The sequence below is a fragment of the Sorghum bicolor genome, chromosome 4 (assembly GCF_000003195.3).
Source record: "Sorghum bicolor cultivar BTx623 chromosome 4, Sorghum_bicolor_NCBIv3, whole genome shotgun sequence".
NCBI classification, from domain to species: Eukaryota; Viridiplantae; Streptophyta; class Magnoliopsida; order Poales; family Poaceae; genus Sorghum; species Sorghum bicolor.
The window spans coordinates 57,337,101-57,357,277 of record NC_012873.2 but is presented as its reverse complement, the minus strand read 5'-3'; the positions used below and the strand labels follow the sequence as shown (position 1 = coordinate 57,357,277).

The following is a 20,177-nucleotide window of genomic DNA, read 5'->3' as shown; positions in this document are numbered from 1 at the left end:
TGTCTCAATAGCAGCTGCGGCTTAAATCCAAGGTATTGTTTAGTTGTATTTTTTTTGCAAAATAAATATTATAGTATTTTCGTTTGTATTTAATAAATATTATTTAATTATGGATAAACTAGGCTCGAAAAATTTGTTCTCGTAAATTACAAACTGTATATGTAATTAGTTTTTAATCTATATTTAATGCTATATACATGTGCTATAAGATGTGATATGATGAAAAATATTAAAAAACATTGTAAATTTTTAGGAAGTAGACAATGCATTATACGTACGGTATGAAATCTTGTCCTCTTGATGCTTATTCATGTCTCTGTACACGCATACGTCACGCGAGTGCAGGGGCAGTGCCGCAGTGGGGGCACGCACCAATAATTATTGTGCTGGCAAATATGGGCAGCGCTTATACTATGGACTTGTTCAGTTCATAAAAATTTTTGATTTTAGCTACAGTAATATTTTTGTTTATATGTGATAATTATTATTTAATTACAGAGTAACTAGTTAGACTCAAAAGATTTGTCTCGTAAATTGTAAATAAACTGTGTAATTAGTTTTTATTTTTATCTATATTTAATATTTTATATATGTGTATAAAAATTTGATATGATAAAGAATCTTGAAAAATTTCGAAAACAAACCTATATGCCGTATGGGGCTAGAAAAAACGGAGCATGTACACGGAGAAAAGGCGGGTCCGCCGGTACGAGAAACGGAAACTCTGTACTAAGAACATCTAAATCTCACTCTCTAAATCATCATTTAGATAGCTATTTGTATAAAAATTGTTTTTTATATTTTTTTACTTTACAACAGTTTTGCTAAATTTCATGCGTACTTTAGAGAGTCATTCTCGTCTTCTATATTTGGCTAGCGAAAAATCTAGAATAGACAATGACTATATTTGGATGACCATTTAGAGAAGCTGTTGGAGGGTAGTTTTTCATTAAAATTGCTATTCCTAACATTTAGGAAGAATATACAAAGTCTCTTGGAGATGTTAGAGCAACTCCAATAGTTTGCTAAAACTCAATTGATAAATCTATAGTTTTGCCAAGTCTTAAAACCAAATGCCAAGTAAAAAAATAGGCCTTCTCCAACAGTTTGCTATTTGTGCTTGGCAAAAGAACTTGGTATCCTAAGATTTTTGCCAAAATCACAAAATTGAGCCTCCAGCAAGTTAGCAAAACTAGTTGACAAATTGGATACACGTGATGCCGAGTGATGGAGGACTTGGCATATTTGCCAAGTGAAGGGGGAATTTTGCCAAGCTCACAAAATTGCCAAATAGTTTTGTCAACTTGTTGGAGGCTGTTTTTTGTGGTTTTGGTCAAAATCCTAGGATGCTAAGTACTTTTAGCAAACTGTTGGAGTTGCTCTAAGGATGTGTTTAGTTTCTATTTTTTCCAAAAAAATTGGGTTTTAGTCTATTATTTTAGAGCAACTCCAACATTTTTGCAAATTGTGTTTGACAAATGTTGTTATTTGCCAACTCCCAAAACGATATGGGGAGGGAACAAAAAGGACATCTCCAAGTGTTTGGTAATTTTGGCTTTGCAAAAACAAAATTCTACTAGTTCTAAAGATCAACGAAGAAACATCAAGTTGTCAGTTTGCTATAAAAGCACGCGCATGCAGAATGCCAAGCCTATTCTAGGTGTGCATAAATACCAAGAAAGGAGAAGAATTTGCCAACTTAGCTATAAATGTCAAACTCAATTGCCAAACTGTTGGATAGGAGATTTTGAGAGTTTTGGCAAAAAACAAAAATGCCAAACCTATTTGCAAAACTGTTGGAGTTGTTCTTACAAAATGGAACTAAACACGATGCAAATTTTTGGCAAAAAGATAGTTATTCTCCATTTTAGATTTTGGCCAAAAAAAACCCAAAATGAGCCTCAAGAGACTTCATGACAACAATAAATTCTGCATTTTGGATGGAACGGAACATGACCCTAAAAATTTTGACATTTTGTATCACTCCAAAGTAGTTGACATTTTATTTTAAATTCTATGGAGAACTAAACACCCTAATTCGATATATACTGATGCTAGACAAGGGGCGGGAAAACTGGAAACCTATATGAGATTTTGTTGGGATCTTGTACCAGCAGTTCCGAGCATCTCCAAAAGTATCTTATATCTTTTCTTTAACCATCTATTTTTTTGCCAAAGAAAAGAATAATTCATTTAAGAACAACTTGGCTATTTTTATTGTAATAGCTATTTTAAAATTTGCATATCAAAAAATAGATTTCAATAAAATAAAAAGTTGGTTATCCCTTAATTTTCGATGGCCATATACAGCCAACCACTGACACTAGCTATCTGATTTTGTAAAATAGCAAGCCTATTGTAGACTTTTTTTTGAGAAGTTTTCTATTTTACAAAATAGCTAAATAATAAATTTTGGCTACTAATTTTAGCCAAACTTTTGGAGGTGCTCTAAGCATCTTTAACTTGACATTCCGTATCTGGCATGTAAATATATACATGGGCTCCGTGCTTGACATCACTTTTTATCTTCATATTTAGTGGGCTCTTCGTTGATTTATGTCAGCTTTTGCTTAGGCTTTATTTAGATCTAAAAAGTTTTTATCTATATGTAATGCTCTATACATATGCCGTAAGATTTGATGTGACGGAGAATTTTGAAAAGTTTTTAGTTTTTTGGGTGAACGAAACAAGGTCTTAGGTTAGCGAAAAAAATCAACATGATCCCTCCACTCGCCACGATTTTATGCAGTTCCTTCCAGTTTCTCACATGACAACGTTTCAATGTTCAGGTCCCTTTAAAACAAAAAATTGATCAGAAATTACATAAATTTTTTAAAAATCAAGTTAGTAAATTTTACATAGAAAACATATATAGAAAAATCCATGCTGGCCCTGTCGCCAAGGCTGAAGCGGGGATATATAACTTTTTACCATTATTAAGTTTGACACCTCTCCAAATACCAACTTTAGAATGATAAATACATTTTTACCACCAGAACTACGAATTCGATACACATATACCATATTTGCCTTGGTGACAGTCCACATCAGCTGGCCAGCATAGAAAGTGAAGGGGAAAAGACATCCCTGCCCCTGGCGTTTTGCTCTCCCTTTCTGTGAGCTTAGGACGCAGCACTGCAGTGTTTTTTTTTCATATTTTCAGCAAACACAAGATCAAATAAATGATCACACATATATTGGATCTTGTGTTTGCTGAATATTATATGTGAATATTATCAGTTAAATGATTGCACAATCAGCACTGTAGTGGTGAATATTATATGTGATTATTTATATGTGTTAATTTTTTATTCATTATATGTGATCATTTATATGATATTATGTTTGCTGAAAATAAAAAAAAACATACTGCAATGCTGATTGTGTGAGCAAGGCGCCAGGGGCAAGGAGGTCTTTTTCCCTTCATCCTCCATGCTGGCTAGCTGATATGGACTGCCACCAAGGCAAATATGGTATATTTGTATCGAATTCGTGATTCTGGTGGTAAAAATGTATTTACCATTCTAAAGTTGGTATTTGAAGAGGTGCTAAACTTAATAATGGTAAAAAGTTATATATCCCCTGAAGCGGAGTCGGATCTCCGGGAGCTGTGGCTTGTGGGAGAAATCTCCCTCGATTCTTCAACCTCCCCTACCCCCGCTGCCCGCCTCGTCGCCGCCCCTCGCTTCACCGTGCTCGCCACCCCCTTCCCCCCCTCCTCGCCGGCAGCCGTCCCCCTCCCAGCGCCGCCGCCGAGCTCCCTCTCCTAGCGCCAGCGGCCGTCACCCTCCCAGCGTCGCCGCCGCGCTCCCCTTCCTCGCACCCTCGGCCGTCCGAACCCGCGACTCGCCGGAGGAGGCGGTACGATTAGTTCGAGCAGACGCGGTCGCGGATCCTAAACGGTACGATCCTTGCCAATCCAAATTTCTACAGGACCTTGCCAAACGCCCAAACAAACTTGTTCACCCCCGAGTTCTCTTCTCGAGTTCAAGTGTGCTCCCTGTTCACCCCTGCGTTCTCTTCTCGAGTTCACGAGTGCTCTCTCTCTCTCTCTCTCTCTCTCTCTCTCTCTCTCTCTCCCTCTCCCTTGTCACGACGATTGGGTGACCACCGACGCCGCCCCACGCAGTGCCCAGGTCTTCTTCGTCGGGCCCTTGGCCGGCGTGGAGCACCAACCCATGCCCACCCCCTTATCTGCCCTTCCTGCCGTGCGAAACCGATCACCCAAACCCTAACTTATGCTATTTGGGTATTTGTATTCGGATCTGGTCTAATCACAAGCATATACATGTATTATGCCGCCTATTAAATGCGATATTTTTTCCTTTCGCAAAAATTATTGGGTACCTTATTTGTAGTGATCGCGCCTTACTATTTTCCATTAACAGATACTAAGGTTATTTTGGTTGTGCATATCAGGTTGGATATAGTTCTGGGTTTTCGCTCCGAAGAACAAAATGGACAATGTTCAGAGTGAGAACCGAACTGATACCAAGCAAGATGATGATGTGCGCCAAAGCAAACAGGATGATGAGGTAAATTGAGACCTCTACTCCTTTATTAAATATTTCATGGATAAATGATGTTTATTGTTGTCGATGACTCACAATTTTACTGTTGATGGTTATCCTATCGTTCTGCCTTGTAATTTTGTCCACTTAATGATATTGGTAAATTAGTCCTATCTAATCTTATTTCATTGGCAGATCCTGGAACTGATAGGGCTAAAACTTAGTTAGGAAGAGGTTTGGGGTTTTATTTGCCATGCCTAGAATCGGTTGGGCATTTGATAGGCCTGCCATAATAAAGGCTTGAGTGCTTGAATGATGAGAGCGGTGTGGGACAGAGCACTATATTGACACTGGTAACCATTGCATACTCTGAATTCTAGTCATGGAGCTAACCAACCAAATGTCACCAGTAGCAGTTATATGTCCACTTGGGCAAAGACAAATCCTGGACCTATCTCCATCAACAAACTAACTATTCTGGTCAGAGTGTGTGCCTGTGTGAAAGCACTCCACAAATGAAAATTTCTTTGTCCGTCAGTTTCTACTATCCTATCTTAAGGCAATTTTTTAAAACTGGACCCTTGAATGCGGCTCTAGTGGATTTACCTCTGTAATTTAAAGCCTGTGTTACCTATAAATACCTGTTTCCATTAGTTGTCTGGGTATTGAATTCAAGTGTCATAAACATCAGGATCCTGCTCACTAATCCTGACATTCTTTTACTCTATATATGCAGGAGGCCCGCCTTGAAGAATATAAAAAGATAATTGATCAAAAGACTTCCCTCCGCCGGAGCAACCTAAACCCTGAAAGGCCTGGTAGTTATTTCTTTCACTATTTTTATTTCATATAGCTCTTCTAATCACAAATATAAGTGAATCTTGGTTTGTCCTAAGTCAAATTTTAAAACTTTGATGACAAGAATCCATAAAAATATATTACTTTAAATGGAAACAGTTATGGATAAAAATAAAGTTAGTTTCCATGATGAAGTAAGTCTATAATTTTTTCTCTTGAATAGGTAGGAGTAAAATTTTGTATATTGATTGTCAAAGTTTTTAAAAAAGCTTAACTTATTACATACCTAGATGGAGCTAATATTTGTGGTTAAAGTAATGCGTTGCTGCACAAGCAATCATTCAAATCAAGTGCTGGAAACATTCTTGTTTTATTCTTGTTAGGTGGAGGATTTGTTTCTACACTGGAACAATATTCTAGAATTGCATGAAATCCTCGTTTTAGATATTGCAGACAGTATGGGTTCTCTACTTTGACTTGTATGTCAAAACTTTGCTACAGGATAATTATTTTAAAATTTGCTTGAGGATATTTTTTTTGGTACAATGATAAGGAACAATTTTATGCAATGTAAAAAATGGTTGAGGATAATTGCTTCAAATTGTGTTGGAAGAATTTTTTGGTACAATCATAAGAAACAATTTTCAACTAAAAAACTTGTCTTTGAGTGGATGTGAACAAATCTGTGTGTTGTACGACTGGAAATGTATATAAAGTTTGTAGCAGCCAGAAATTAGATGAGAAATATGGCTGCAATCAAAGAAAACCAAATTTTGTGGCTTCTCGTCCCAGAATCTCAAGGAAGATTTTAGATGCTCCTTTTCTTTCACATGCCACTTCTAAAATTCTATTTGCTTGACCGCTAAAAACCCACTCTTACAATTTGTTGTGGATGAGGTACAACATACAAGAGTTCCCTGTTGCTTATATATGTTCTTAGAATATTGACAAACCCACTCTGACAATTTGTTGTGGATGAGGTACAACATACAAGAGTTCCTGTTGCTTATATATGTTCTTAGAATCTTGACAATGGGTGATGATGAGCTACTTAATGGTTTGATACTTTATTATTTTCTTATTTTGCTTATGTAATCTTCCATTTTGCAATTTCAGGTTCTTTTTCATTGGTGGATATGATTCATATTTCGTTAGAATATACAATTTCTTATCTTGACTAGCAGCACCTAATTCTGTTTTTTGACTTTTGTGACAATTCACTAATTCCAGATGCAAACTACCTGAGAACCCTAGACTCCAGTATCAAGCGAAATACAACAGTTATAAAGAAGTTGAAGACAATAAATGATGAACAGAAGGATGGGCTAATGGATGAGTTAAAAAGTGTGAATTTGAGCAAATTTGTCAGCGAAGCAGTTTCTTATATTTGTGAGGCCAAACTTCGCTCAGCTGATATACAAGCTGCTGTTCAGGTAATTTGCAATAGTAGTGGTTACACTTTATGCAAAAGTGCCAATTTCTGATAGACATGCTTATGATGTTTATTGCTGTTGGTCCCTTCACTTTACATGTGCAAGATCCTTTCTCTGTGTGAAATATCTGAGCTACGTAATGAAGTATGCTCATTATCCCCAGTGGTTGTTATGGAAACAATGTGTGAATCACCTCAGTTGGTTAGTATTAAGAAGGTTATCAATATTACCGGAGCTATATTTAGGGGCATGCATCACCTCAGTCGGTTAATATTAGCAAGGTTATCCCTAGGAGTTCAACTTGGTTGGCTGTGACCAGTTGGCTGGTGCAATAAAGTATCAGTTTGCCAAATTGGGTTCACAAGAGCTTCTTTTTCAATGGGAGAAGCCTGATGACTAGTGGGGAATCTGCTGGTCTGCCCATACAGTGCTTGCTGCCTTGCTGTCATCTTGCTCCTCATGCCATATTCGTGATTACCTTTGGAATTATTTCTGTGTTACTGTATACAACCATTTTGACATATGCTGTGTAGCATAACTATGGTAGCCAGCTGCTGTTGGCTTCCTGGAATGTTCGATTCACTTGTTTGTGGGTTAGCCACTGGTGGGATTGGGCAGTGTTTTTAATAGAAAGTTTGTCCTCTATTCCTATATTTGTTTGAGCCACAGCTTTTGGGCTTTTGGTTCTGATTGTTACCTGTTTGCTATTGGCTTTTGTAATAACTTTTTAGCTTCTCAGCACACCAAAAGCAAGAAAAGCTCATCAGAACGTGTTTTTCAGCTTTTATTAGTTCATTTTTTCAGAAGCCAGCTTTCCACCTTTTCCAAAGCTCAACAGCTAGACTGTTTGTTTCAGCTTCTGGCTGGCAGAAGCCTGCAAAAAGCTGAAACAAACAGGCCCATAGTCGCTGCAGCTTAACCATCACCACTTTACTTTGAGATTTACTGATTTTGTTATTAATGATGAAGGCGTTTACTCATGAATTTATTCTATGTGGATTTACTCTAATGTAGGTTTGCTCCCTCCTTCATCAAAGATACAAGGACTTCTCTCCTTGTCTTATACAAGGTCTACTTAAGGTCTTCTTTCCTGGAAAATCTGGAGATGATTTGGATGCAGATAAAAATTCGAGAGCCATGAAGAAGAGAAGCACATTGAAACTTTTGATTGAGCTGTATTTTGTTGGAATTGTCGAAGATGCTAGTATATTTGTAAATATTATAAAAGATCTTACATCAGCTGAACATTTGAAGGACCGTGAAGGAACTCAAACAAACTTGTCTCTTCTATCTACCTTTGCTCGTCAAGGGAAGTTTTTTTTAGGGCTACAATCTCATGGTCAAGAAGCTTATGATGAGGTAAGATAAGCTTATGTATCAACGTTATTTGTTTAAGTTATAGAAGGCCTTAGAAAAAAAAACTAATCACAAGTTAACCAATGAAGTAGAAACTAGAAAGTGAACTGATAAAGTAGATTTTCAGTTCTTCACTTCAGGAAGTGTCATTGACTCCTGATGCCCATCAGGCTAGGGCTGAAGCACGTGAGAAAACCTGCATGCATAAAAATCATGACTCTGATAACCATTCTGCTACTGAGTACTGTGCTGAGCAGTGAGCACAGACCAAATATAGCATGCTGTCAAGTGTTGCCAACAGATTGATATGTGTTGGTCATTTGGTGGAATTCCTGTTAATTTATTCACTACGTGTGGCATCTATCTACATCAATTAATTTGCCAAAAATGTTGAATCTGTGCAGTTCTTTAAGGACCTAAATGTTACTGCTGAGCAGAAGAAGTTCTTTAAGAAAGCCCTGAACTCTTACTATGATGCTGTAGCTGAACTACTACAATCAGAACATGCGGTAAGTCCTTTTCTCTGTTAGTTTGGACACTCTTGTTTGTTGTAATTTGAGTTTCTTATATCCGTGACCGTGCATAAACTAAACTCTTCTTTGTACCTAGTCTCTTCGTCTAATGGAGGCAGAGAATGCAAAAGTTTTAAGTGCCAAAGGTGAACTAAGTGATGAGAACACAGCCTCATATGAGAAACTCAGGAAGTCTTTTGATCAGTTACTACGTGGTGTATCCTCGTGAGTATTTATTGGTCCATTTCAGCAGAAAGCTGCCATTCTCTAGTTCTTTTTATTATATATATATTAAACATCATGTAGTTCTGCCTATTTTGGATTGAGCATAATGGCATCTGGTGTTTTGTTTGTGTGGGTCTGATGATGAATTGCAGAGGAGCACACATGGGCATGGACCTTAGCACTTACTACCTGAACTTTTCTTGCCTCCCTTGGACCAGCCCTTCTTTAAAATTAAAAATAAGATGCACTTTTTAAATAAAAAACAAAGATAATCAATTTACTTACATGAAAAGTCACATTCAGTCAGGATGCAACATCAGTTGGATATATTAAAGTAGACATGGTATAGGTAGTATGGTTGTACCATCCTACTAAGTTCCATCCACATGTTCAACCTGCATTAGGAATTAGTGTAATACTAATTTCCTAATTAGATGTGACAGCACGGTGAGCAACCACAAAATAGCCCATTAGTTTTATCACAATGTGAGCGTTTGTTGATAATTCTCTGTTAACATGTCGGTTATCATTCCATATTTTTTTTTCCTATATGATTCTTGGCTGTCTTAACGTGTTCTTTTGCAGGCTGGCTGAATCTCTTGACATGCAGCCTCCAGTGATGCCAGATGATGGAAATACAACAAGAGTTACTACAGGAACCGATGCCTTGCCTTCTTCTGGAAAAGAATCATCTGCATTGGAACCTATCTGGGATGATGAAGATACCAAAGCTTTTTATGAATCTTTACCTGATCTCAGGTTTACTTTTCACTATAAGTTGCCAATATCTGTTACATTCTTTAGCTTTCTTTTATTATCCTTTTGAAATTATATATATATTTTTGAGCAGAGCATTTGTACCGGCTGTATTACTGGGAGAGGTTGAGCCAAAATTGAATGAGCAACATGCTAAGGGCCGCGAGCAATCTAGTGTAAGACTCTGAATCTTTAAAGTAGTCCATTCTTCAAGCATCATGTCTTTAATGTATATGTATAAGAGGGTTCTATTGCAATTTCATCTTTATAAACTTGGATTTCGCTCTGATTATGTTTGCTTGCAACATTTCAGACACTGATGGGTTCCTTGTATATCTTTTGTTGGGTTTGCTTAGAATATCCCCCGGTTTGTTTCTTTGGATTGCAAGGTGGTCTTTTAAGGGCATGCACAAAAGAAACTCAACCACTGGGGGAAAGACTGCCCCCATGCCTTAAGGACATGCACAATGCTCCTGTCTCTTACTATCTTAGCCTTTTTATAAGCTTTTAAGAGACGTGGGTTGGCTATTAAGTTGATTTGATGTGATCCCACAGTATCTTGAACTTTTATCAATATGGCAAAATCTCAAAGAGACGCTCTTCTAGCTAAAAGAGGAACTGCATTGAACAGAGAATCTAGGCCTATATTCATAAGTACATTGATCCACACCAGGCATGAAATTTCTGGCTCCACCTCTGTTAGATTCTTTCCTTGTTCTCTGTCTGCCTAGGATATTACTAATCTGGCAAGTCTGGGACATAAGGTGGCACCCTTGTGTATGATGATGTGGTGAAATACTCTCTTAGATTGCCCAGAATGGTAATTTTACTTCACAACAAAGATTTATGTGGTGGGGGTCATGATCAGAGCCAAAGAATTCTAAGGGACCAAACATCAAGGATTAGAACTCGGTGGGTGCCGAATAAGTTTTTAATACTATGTATGAGTTGTTTGATACTGATAATTAAATAAGTATAAATCAATCATAAGGGGGGCAGGGCTCCCCCTAGTCCGTTACTGTATCCGGCTATCCGCACCATGCATGTGAAGCGTAAAATGTATTCATGAATGGTAGAATGTTCACCTTTGAACTAATAAAACATGTTCCAATAGATTTTTACATCTGGCATCAACATGGTTTGCGCCCTTTGCTTCTGAGTGAGAAAAGGCAGAATTTATTCATCTAAATATGCATTCACTAGCCATTTTCTTTTATTATTATTTTTGGGTTTCCACTAAATTATTTTTGAATTTTGTTATGAAGGAGTCCACTTCAGAACAAGATACTGAACTACATGACAATGTTCAAACTTCTGCCACTGAACATCAACTAGAAGTTAAAGTAGATGATGTAGTGAAAGAGAGTGAAGACAAAGATAAAGAGAAGGGAAAGGATGGTGAAAAGGAAAAATCCAAGGAGAAGGATCTGGATAAGAAAAATGAAAGAGAGAAGGAGAAAGGAAGAGCCTTGGATGGTGCAAGTCTGGATAACCTCCTGCAGAGGCTGCCGGGGTGTGTCAGTCGTGATCTCATTGATCAATTGACGGTATTCACTCATCTTATAATTTCTGTCCTCTTTATTTTAGAGTGACTGTCATAATCAACCTACTTTTATTTTCCCCAGGTTGAGTTTTGCTACCTAAATTCTAAAGCAAATCGAAAGAAACTTGTGCGTGCCTTATTCAATGTTAATAGGACTTCACTGGAACTGTTGCCTTACTATTCTCGTTTGGTTGCGACACTATCAACTTGTATGAAAGATGTTCCAAGTATGCTTCTGTCTATGCTTGAAGAGGAGTTCAACTTTTTAATAAATAAGAAGGTATACTCATAACTCTTTGCTTGACGTTGTTTGTGCTCAGTTCTTCTTATCTTATCATAAATATTGCTTCTAAGCCTTGACAGTATGCAGTATTTATTGTTTGCTCTGGAATGCAAGTTGCATCAATAACATCAATATAAACATGAAATGCATGACAACACTAGTTGCTGCAAATCCTCCTAGGATGTTGAACTTGAAGTGGAGGGCGGCAGCAATTATTTCGCCTCCTAGGTTTTGTATTTACTGGACTAACATTTCTCTCTGCTTTGTTACCTTTCAGGATCAGATCAACATTGAAACGAAAATAAAAAATATACGGTTTATCGGGGAGTTGTGCAAGTTCAAAATGGCTCCTCCAGCTCTTGTTTTTAGCTGTTTGAAGGTGTGCGTTTATTAAGCTCAGAATTAGTAATTTCTACCTTTTACATGTGCTACTTTGGTAACAAACATTTGTTTTCTATATATTTTGCAGGCCTGCCTTGATGATTTCAGTCATCATAATATTGATGTGGCTTGCAACCTTCTCGAGACTTGTGGCCGTTTTTTGTATCGCTCACCTGAAACTACGATCCGCATGGCTAACATGCTGGAGATACTGATGAGATTGAAAAATGTCAAGAATTTGGATCCACGCCACAGTACACTTGTAGAAAATGCCTACTACCTTTGTAAACCGCCCGAAAGATCTGCACGGATATCAAAAGTTCGGCCACCTTTGCATCAAGTAAGATTTCCATTTATTCTTTGTTATATGTTCTGTTGTGCCTTATCTACAAAAATGTAAAAATTAACTATTCTCCCTCCTTTTCCTGTGTAGTACATAAGAAAGTTGCTTTTCTCAGATCTTGACAAATCAAGTGTTGAACATGTTTTGCGCCAACTACGCAAGTTACCTTGGGCAGAATGTCAACAATACCTTCTGAAGTGCTTTCTAAAGGTTCACAAAGGAAAGTACAGCCAGGTTCATCTGATTGCGCTTCTCACTGCTAGTCTCAGCCGCTATCACGATGACTTTGCTGTCGCAGTGGTAGATGAGGTTAGTTCCTTTAGCTGACTGCATAAATTAAGGAATGAAAAAGGAACATTTTTTTAATATTTGTTGGAGTCTGTTCTTTTTTCTTTTTCTGTTGTAGTCGCCATAAAATGAAATTGTAACACATTAATTAACTGGCAGTTTTCAGTTATCCAGCTGTTACTCTGGTGATGAACTAGTCGACATCCAAGTTATATGTTTATTTTTTTTATTTTGATTTAGGTTTTAGAAGAGATAAGGGTTGGATTGGAGTTGAATGACTATGGGATGCAACAAAGGCGGCTTGCCCACATGCGGTTCCTTGGAGAGCTATACAGCTACAAGCATATAGATTCATCTGTTGTTTTTGATACACTGTACCTTATCATTGTGTTTGGTCATGGAACTCCTGAAGTAAGTAATTCCATCATTCAACAGTGATTTAAGGACCATTGCTATCATCAAATTCATTTCTGACATCATACCTCCTCACACACTACTCCCCTGGCCTCTCCGTCCCAAAATAAATCAACCTCTGACTATGTATCTAGATACTAGATACATAACCAGAAGTTGATTTATTTGGGACGGAGTATGTGGCAATATGCAATAAAGAATTACCACAAAGCTTATGACTATGTTAAGCTAGCCTCTTTCATATTTTGTAATAAATGGAAGCTTATGTTTGCGACGATTGATCACAGTGTGTAGATCCATCATTTGTTCTCGTTACTCATTAGGGATGCAATTTCAAACTATTTTGGGTCATCTGGTCGACCCAATAATTTGATCAAATGAACTAGAATGGCATTTCCGTAGTTTGAGAGGAGTGGAAAAATGAACTAGAATGGCATTTGAACGTAATTAGTTAGCTGGCCCAAAAACACCATTGGGTACCCACTTGCATCCCTAGTTCTCATTGAACATTTTCCCCTTCACTTGTGCAGCAAGATGTGTTGGATCCACCAGAAGATTGCTTCAGAATCAGGTTGATCATTACACTTTTACAGACCTGTGGCCACTATTTCAGTAAGGGATCTTCAAAAAGGAAGCTGGACAAATTCTTGCTACACTTCCAAAGATACATTATTAGTAAAGGGCCCTTACCACTCGACATAGAGTTTGACATTCAGGTTAGTTCTTTTTGTATACAACTCGCACACATGCGTGAATACATACATAAAATTTCTATGTTATGGACTGAATCATGAAGTCAAACCAATCTAGAAGCTGTATGATGCATGTAGTTAAATCTATGTTGTGAGTGATCAAGAATGCTTTCTTGGTAGGTTTTACATTCTGAATATGAGGCAATGAACCGATTTGTATCTGATGTTTATCCAATAATTTACTTATCTATGCTATGCATAATTAAACATTGGACATCCAGGATTTGGTGTGGTGGTGGGCCACAATCATAATGATTCATGCCTGTCAACATTTTGTGTGTGATTTGCTTCTTGATCAGATCATGCAGACTTTTTCTTATCAATGGGACCAGATCCCTTTATTTCAAATAAGATTGTAACTTTACAACTATTTGACCTAGTGTGCTTAAGCAGCAGCATTTAATTTGCTAATGGAAAGCCTAATAAAGTGTAAATGATGATAGACAAATAGAAGTGTATGACATTTAGAGCCTGACTTTGGTTCACAAATCACAAGGCACACAATCAGTGCTCCAGTAATATACTGGCTGCACGTCTGGCAACAACCCCACAATGTACTCTCAGACCAGCATGTTACATTTGGTCGAGGCAATATTCCTATCAGCTATTGGTAGATCATATTGCTGCAATTATGTTTACCCGAAGTTCATTCAAAGAGAATCATGGTACTGTACAGTGTACACTTGAATGTTGAATTGTTTGATGACTCTTGAGTACTTTTTTTTAGGACTGAGGACATATTTTATGTGTTCTTGCAGGATTTATTCGCCGAGCTACGACCAAACATGTCTAGGTACTCGTCAATTGAGGAACTTGTTGCTGCGTTAGTTGAGCTTGAAGAAAATGAACGTTCAGCCCCAGTAGAAAAGGTTGAAAGTGAAAGACACTCGGACAATGAATCTCAGAAAAGGCAGCCACGAGATGCTGGTCCATCTGTGAATGGTGAAAGCGCTGCAAATGGAGTTGAGGAAAATGGCAAGGATCATGAAGTAGCAGATAGTGAGAGCTATTCAGATAGTGGCAGCATTGATGGGCGGGAAGAAGAGGATATATTATCTGAGGATAAATCAAATGATGGCTCAGATAATGAAGGCGACGATGAAGATGATGGCATTCCTGTTGGTTCTGATGAAGATGAGAATGTTGAGGTTAGACAGAAAGTCATGAAGGTTGATCCTAAGGAGCAAGAAGACTTTGATCGAGAGCTCAAAGCCCTTCTTCAGGAGAGCTTGGAGTCACGCAAATCAGAGGCCCGTTCAAGGCTCCCTTTGAATATGATGGTACCGATGAATGTCCTTGAGGGTTCAAAGGACTCAAGGGCCACAGAATCTGAGAGTGGAGAAGAAACAGTAGATGAAGAGGGTGGCAATGCTGGGAGTAGCAGCAAGGTGCGTGTTAAGGTGCTAATGAAGAAAGGACACAAACAACAGACAAGACAAATGCTAATTCCCGCTGATAGTTCAATTGTGCAAAGCACGAAGCAGCAAGAAGCCGCTGAGCTTGAGGAGAAGCAGAGCATTAAGCGAAGGATCCTCGAATACAATGAAAGGGAGGAGGAAGAACTGAATGGAGCATCACAAATGGGGAACTGGGGTCAAGGAGCTACCAATACCAGCAGTATCAGATCAGGTGGCCGGGGCAGCTGGGATGGTTCAACACGGGGAGGTGGTCGACAACGGCACCACATCGCGGGTTCTGGTGGTTTCTATCACAGTTATGGCAGGAGAAGATAAGTTTGCTGCGTGAGTGTGTCCTGATGGGAGGTGGTCGACAGCGGCACCGCACCGCGGGTTCTGGTGGTTTCTATCACAGATATGGCAGGAGGAGATAAGTTTGCTGTGTGAGCTATTTGTCCTGAGCTTTTTGGCAGGGCAATGCTTCTCTCTATTTAACCGCCTAACATACATACATCAGATTAACAGTGAAGGGATTTCGGGGAGGTTAACACAGCTTGATGGATGATTGCTTCCACCACCCTAATCTGAAAAGAAGACAATTCTACCACTGATGGGAGATAGCAATGCCTTGAAGGAGCTATTTTTTTTTCCCTGATGGTCCGAATGATCTCAAGTTGCTACGGTGCTTTGGTAAAGCTGGTAGTTATGGCTGTACCTGGAGAGCACATATACTCCGGTTGCGCATGTACATATATATAACGTAACATAATATGGCAAGGAGTGTAGGTCGTTTGGAAGATTGTGTTTTGTAGCAATGTAGCGTGCGCACATGTGGATACCATGGTGGTACTTGCATAGTTTACATGGGCATACTGTTTCGACGCCATGTGGGGCGGATTCGATCACGATTTAACTGTTTGACGCCCATTCTAATTTAGTGGAGTATTATTACTGGCAATGTCGAACAAGCATCGCATCTCGAAACAGCACGATATGTGTGCACCATTTGTCTCTGATGAGTTGTTACATTACGTGCGTGTACATTAATCGTATGTTCACGGAACGATGGTACTAGCATAGTAGCATGTGCTATGCCGATGGGGGCATGCTTTTTCTGCCACTGTGTATCGAGGTGCTGCGCAACTCGCAAATTCCAGCAGAGTCGTTTGTCTTCCACACCCCCCGGCATCATTCCGAGCTCTCACGTCACGCTTTCTTTCCCTCCTGCAAATGATTGCTCGCTCGCCTGCCTTGTGGCCGTTAACGCATGCGAAGAAGGAGCGAGAAAGCGGGGCGCGGCCGAATGAATGACCACCACCAGCACGCACGATCCGTTTGGGCAATATTACGAAGCTACTACTGCTCGAGCTAGGTGTAGCTCCTCCAATGGGAGCGCGGCGCAGGCAACCATGCCATGCTGCCTCAATTGCCGCCACGGCTCACGCCCAGCGTCGCGTCAAACGTCATCTGAAACCGAAGCAGGCGCACGAAACGGAGCGAAAGCCGCGTGCCCGGTGCCCGCATCGCACTCGTGCCGGGCACCCGCACGGACTGTAGGAGTACACCATGGCCCTCCGCTCTCCGGTCTCTCCTGCTCCATCAATCGTCCGGCCATGTGATGAACGACAGTCGACAGCGGCACTGAACTGAACTGAAGCAAACCCGTCGCGATCGGCGCCTTTTTCCCCCGCGATTTACCCGGCTTTTTCTTTCGTCCAGCTGCGATTGCGACGAGCGTGGGACGATTTCACCATCAATCCGTATTCCGTGCACTGTGGGTGCAGCGCAGCAGCAATGCAAGCAAGGCGTCGTGTCGTCTGTAACAGCAATAACTGTAAATAAAGCCTGTAATAACAGCTGATGAGCTGAGCTCATGCATGACAGAAAGATTCGTAGAAACCAAGGAAGGCTGGCCATCCGTAGTTGCCTTCGCGCTGCAGCCATGCACCGGGAGAAGGAGAACGACGCAACAGTATCTGGTCGCTGGTAGTGATAGCGGACGAATCTCTCCGCGGCCATCGAGTGGATTCCGTCGTCGTGTCGACCTCCGTGTGGCCGCCCGGAGGAATCCCGTGGTGCGGGGGAGGCGCGTGGAAGAAGCCTTTTTTGACACCCTACTGGACGAGTGGTCTGAATGAAATCTAGGGCCTGTTTAAACTCTAAAAAAATTTAACAAAATTTTTAAATTTTTTTGCAATCTTACGGTATTTAAATATAGATAAAAAACAACTAATTATACAGTTTATCTGTAATTTGTGAGACTAATCTTTTAAATCTAGTTAGTACATAATTGGATAATATTTGTTAGATACAAATAAAATGCTACAGTGTTTATTCTACAAGATTTTTTGCAACTAAACAAGGCCCTACTCCTACACCGCATTACCAGACCATGATATCCTTTATTTTCGGGTCGGGTCTCTCTCTTGTCAGTGTGAGGGCGAATAAAGCGGGCGGCAAGTGGGTTGGCTGCCTCTGCCTCCTCTCCTATGCATCCCATGCTTACTGCTTAGCACTAGTGCCCTCTGCCTCTGGTAATTACAGTATTAACAAAAGAGCCCGGTTGGCTGGTTCCGTTATGTTTCGAGAGTTGGATAAAGACGATGCATTTCCCTCTCACCTTGATGTGGCAAAAGCAAAGGTTTTTGGTGCCTTTCTTCGAGTGCAAGGTATCCATGCGTATCTTTCACCTGTTGGTGCCCTCTAGCTTGCTGCTTGGCTCCAAGGCACCTTTACCTACGCTGCAAAAAAAAAGGGCACCTTTACCTGTTATTCACAACTTTCTGTTTTTTCCCCTACTAATAAAAATAGAGTACGTTAAATAGTACGCACGCAAACGCACGCTTAGGCCTTAGTACCTATTACTAGCTACACGTGCTATATAAATTTCTTGGAGATGCAGCACAGAAGGCTTCATGAGCTGTCTAGTTTCACAATTGGTACGTTTCTTTACTTTTTTTTTCCCAAACAAATTTACATAGACACAAAGGGTCATAATTTTCTTTTATCAGGGCAAAAAAAAAAGGAAAAGAAAAAGTCCACCATCGTGGATAGTATAATTTCGGAATTTCTGATTAACCTACTTTTAAAGTTAGTGATTTAATTAGTTGTGAAATCACACGATACTTTCTAAGCATATTTCTGCAAAGCTAAAGTTTGAGGTGGCCATCCAGTCCAAGTGCCCAACATTCTTTTTGGATGACGTCATCTCCAGTGCAGCGGCACCAAAGAAAGAAAGAATCTACAAGATGTACCTCACCTGCCGGATGCAAATCTGTGTGTGTGCAAAAGAAAGACACACTGCATATGGATGTGTGGCTCTTTGGCACTAGAGGGATGTGATTCGATGTGATCTGCATAGTACTAGACTAGTATTTTTCAGGTAGGGTCATGCTCCCACCTTGGACCCAAAATAAAAATAAAACGCCTTTCTGTTGCACCGGCGTTGTGAGCGTTGCTTTGCTTGTGATTGCTTTGGCAACAAGCACTGGAATGAATGAATGAATGAATAGCAATTTTGTATGCCCGTGCTGTCCTGTTTTGAAACTGAACTTTAAGGGTGTTTTGGAGGCACATATAAATCCAATTACAATTCACAATCTCAGATCATCAGGGATTCCTGGTGCACTCGAAACTACGTTGCCTGGCTAGGTACCTGGGCACGACGATGGTCGGCTAACTATAATTTGTCACTTGATAGCAATGGTTTCTTTTTGTTTGTCTTGCGTCACTTGGTGGTCAGTCAATCTCTGATTTGTCAAGGGTATAACGATCTACATCTACTCCTATAAATAAACTTGTCAAAAGCGCGTTTAGCTACAGCAAATTACATATACATACTGCGACATCGATCCATGCTCCGTACACGGCCACATTGATGTATGCTCCGTTAGCCGTGTAGGAGTATCTCGTGTGTGTTTTGACTAAACTGCCGCATGGTTTATCTAGCTCATTGTTTCTCCGCCATAATAAGAAAAAGAAAATTATATTTTACGACCCTTTTATGCTGGCTTGAGTTTACTCCATTTTCAACCATCAACTTTCCCCCACGTCATGGAATATATACAAGATACTGAAGGTTCAAAATTTGTCCCGAACTATTATGGCCTTGTTCAATTCTCCACCCAAAAACTTTGGATACATGTATGGAGTATTAAATATAGACGGAAAAACTAATTGCACAGTTTGGTTGTAAATCACGAGATGAATCTTTTAGGCTTAATTAGTCTATCATCAGCCATAACCGTTACAGTAACCCACATGTACTAATGATAGATTAATTAATTAGGCTTAATAAAATCGTCTCATGGTTTCCTGGTGAGTATGTAATTTATTTTTTTATTAGTCTATGTTTAATACTTTAAATATGTGCCAATATATCCGATGTGACACCCAAAATCTTTTTTCGGTGAACTAAACAAGGCCTATATATTGCTCAACCCCATCCATAGGTGTATGTCTCTTTTAAACCCCACCCATGTATATATGCCTTTTAATATCATCTTGCCTAAAATGACTCATGTAATTGTTACTGAAATTGTTGCCATACTGAAAGGATCAAGACGCCCAAGAGGGGGGGGATGAATTGGGCTTCTCTAAAAATTTAAGCAACCTATAAGCTCCAATTCAACCCCTTGTGCCTAGTGTGACTTGGAGAGCTACCGGATAAAAGTTTTGCAACCTAGTTCCAATCCTATTCTAGCATAGCAATTCTAAGAATGTAAAAGCACAAAGTAAATGCTAGAAAGTAAAGGAGTAGTGGAAGAAAATGTTCGGCGATGTTTTGCCGAGGTATCGGAGAGTCGCCACTCTCCACTAGTCCTCGTTGGAGCACCCGCGCAAGGGTCTTGCTCCCCCTTGGTCCGCGCAAGGACCAAGTGCTCTCTACGGGCTGATTCTTCGACACTCCGTCGCGGTGAATCGCCCAAAACCGCTCACAAGCTTGACACGAACCACCCACAAGAACTCCGGGTGATCTTCGTGCCTCCAATCACCACCGAACCGTCTAGGTGATGGCGATCACCAAGAGTAACAAGCAACGAACTCTCACTTGACCCAAACAAGGCACTAGAGAGTGGTGGATGCACACTTGACTCTTGGAACTCACTAGAGGAGGATTCTCTCAAGAAATCACTCAAAACTCAATCCTCTCTAGGCTCTTGCAACTCTCTTGCTCCACAAACAA

The 20,177-nt window shown here is 39.8% G+C and overlaps 1 protein-coding gene across 2 annotated transcripts; it reads left to right on the top strand.

Moving 5' to 3' along the window:
• LOC8074783 (regulator of nonsense transcripts UPF2) lies at nucleotides 3,617-16,018 on the top strand. 2 transcript variants are annotated; one of them, XM_021458959.1, is made up of 17 exons: nucleotides 3,617-3,902; nucleotides 4,420-4,535; nucleotides 5,248-5,329; nucleotides 6,540-6,742; nucleotides 7,757-8,101; nucleotides 8,503-8,607; nucleotides 8,708-8,835; nucleotides 9,421-9,594; nucleotides 9,686-9,767; nucleotides 10,860-11,138; nucleotides 11,217-11,414; nucleotides 11,695-11,796; nucleotides 11,887-12,138; nucleotides 12,232-12,450; nucleotides 12,670-12,840; nucleotides 13,374-13,559; nucleotides 14,354-16,018. In XM_021458959.1, exons 2-17 carry the CDS (start codon nucleotides 4,458-4,460, stop codon nucleotides 15,326-15,328), a joined length of 3,579 nt encoding a protein of 1,192 aa, XP_021314634.1. In that variant the 5' UTR covers nucleotides 3,617-3,902; nucleotides 4,420-4,457; the 3' UTR covers nucleotides 15,329-16,018. The 2 variants fall into 2 exon arrangements, with proteins under 2 accessions (XP_021314634.1, XP_002454211.1); XM_002454166.2 differs by having other exon boundaries at nucleotides 10,857-11,138.

Bases quoted from the DNA above. Each gene is read 5' to 3' on its own strand.
- LOC8074783 (XM_002454166.2), top strand. From the start codon at position 4,458: ATGGACAATGTTCAGAGTGAGAACCGAACTGATACCAAGCAAGATGAT. The intron at 6,743-7,756 runs GTAATTTGCAAT...ACTCTAATGTAG, and splicing joins ATATACAAGCTGCTGTTCAG to GTTTGCTCCCTCCTTCATCA. The intron at 12,139-12,231 runs GTAAGATTTCCA...TTTCCTGTGTAG, and splicing joins TTCGGCCACCTTTGCATCAA to TACATAAGAAAGTTGCTTTT.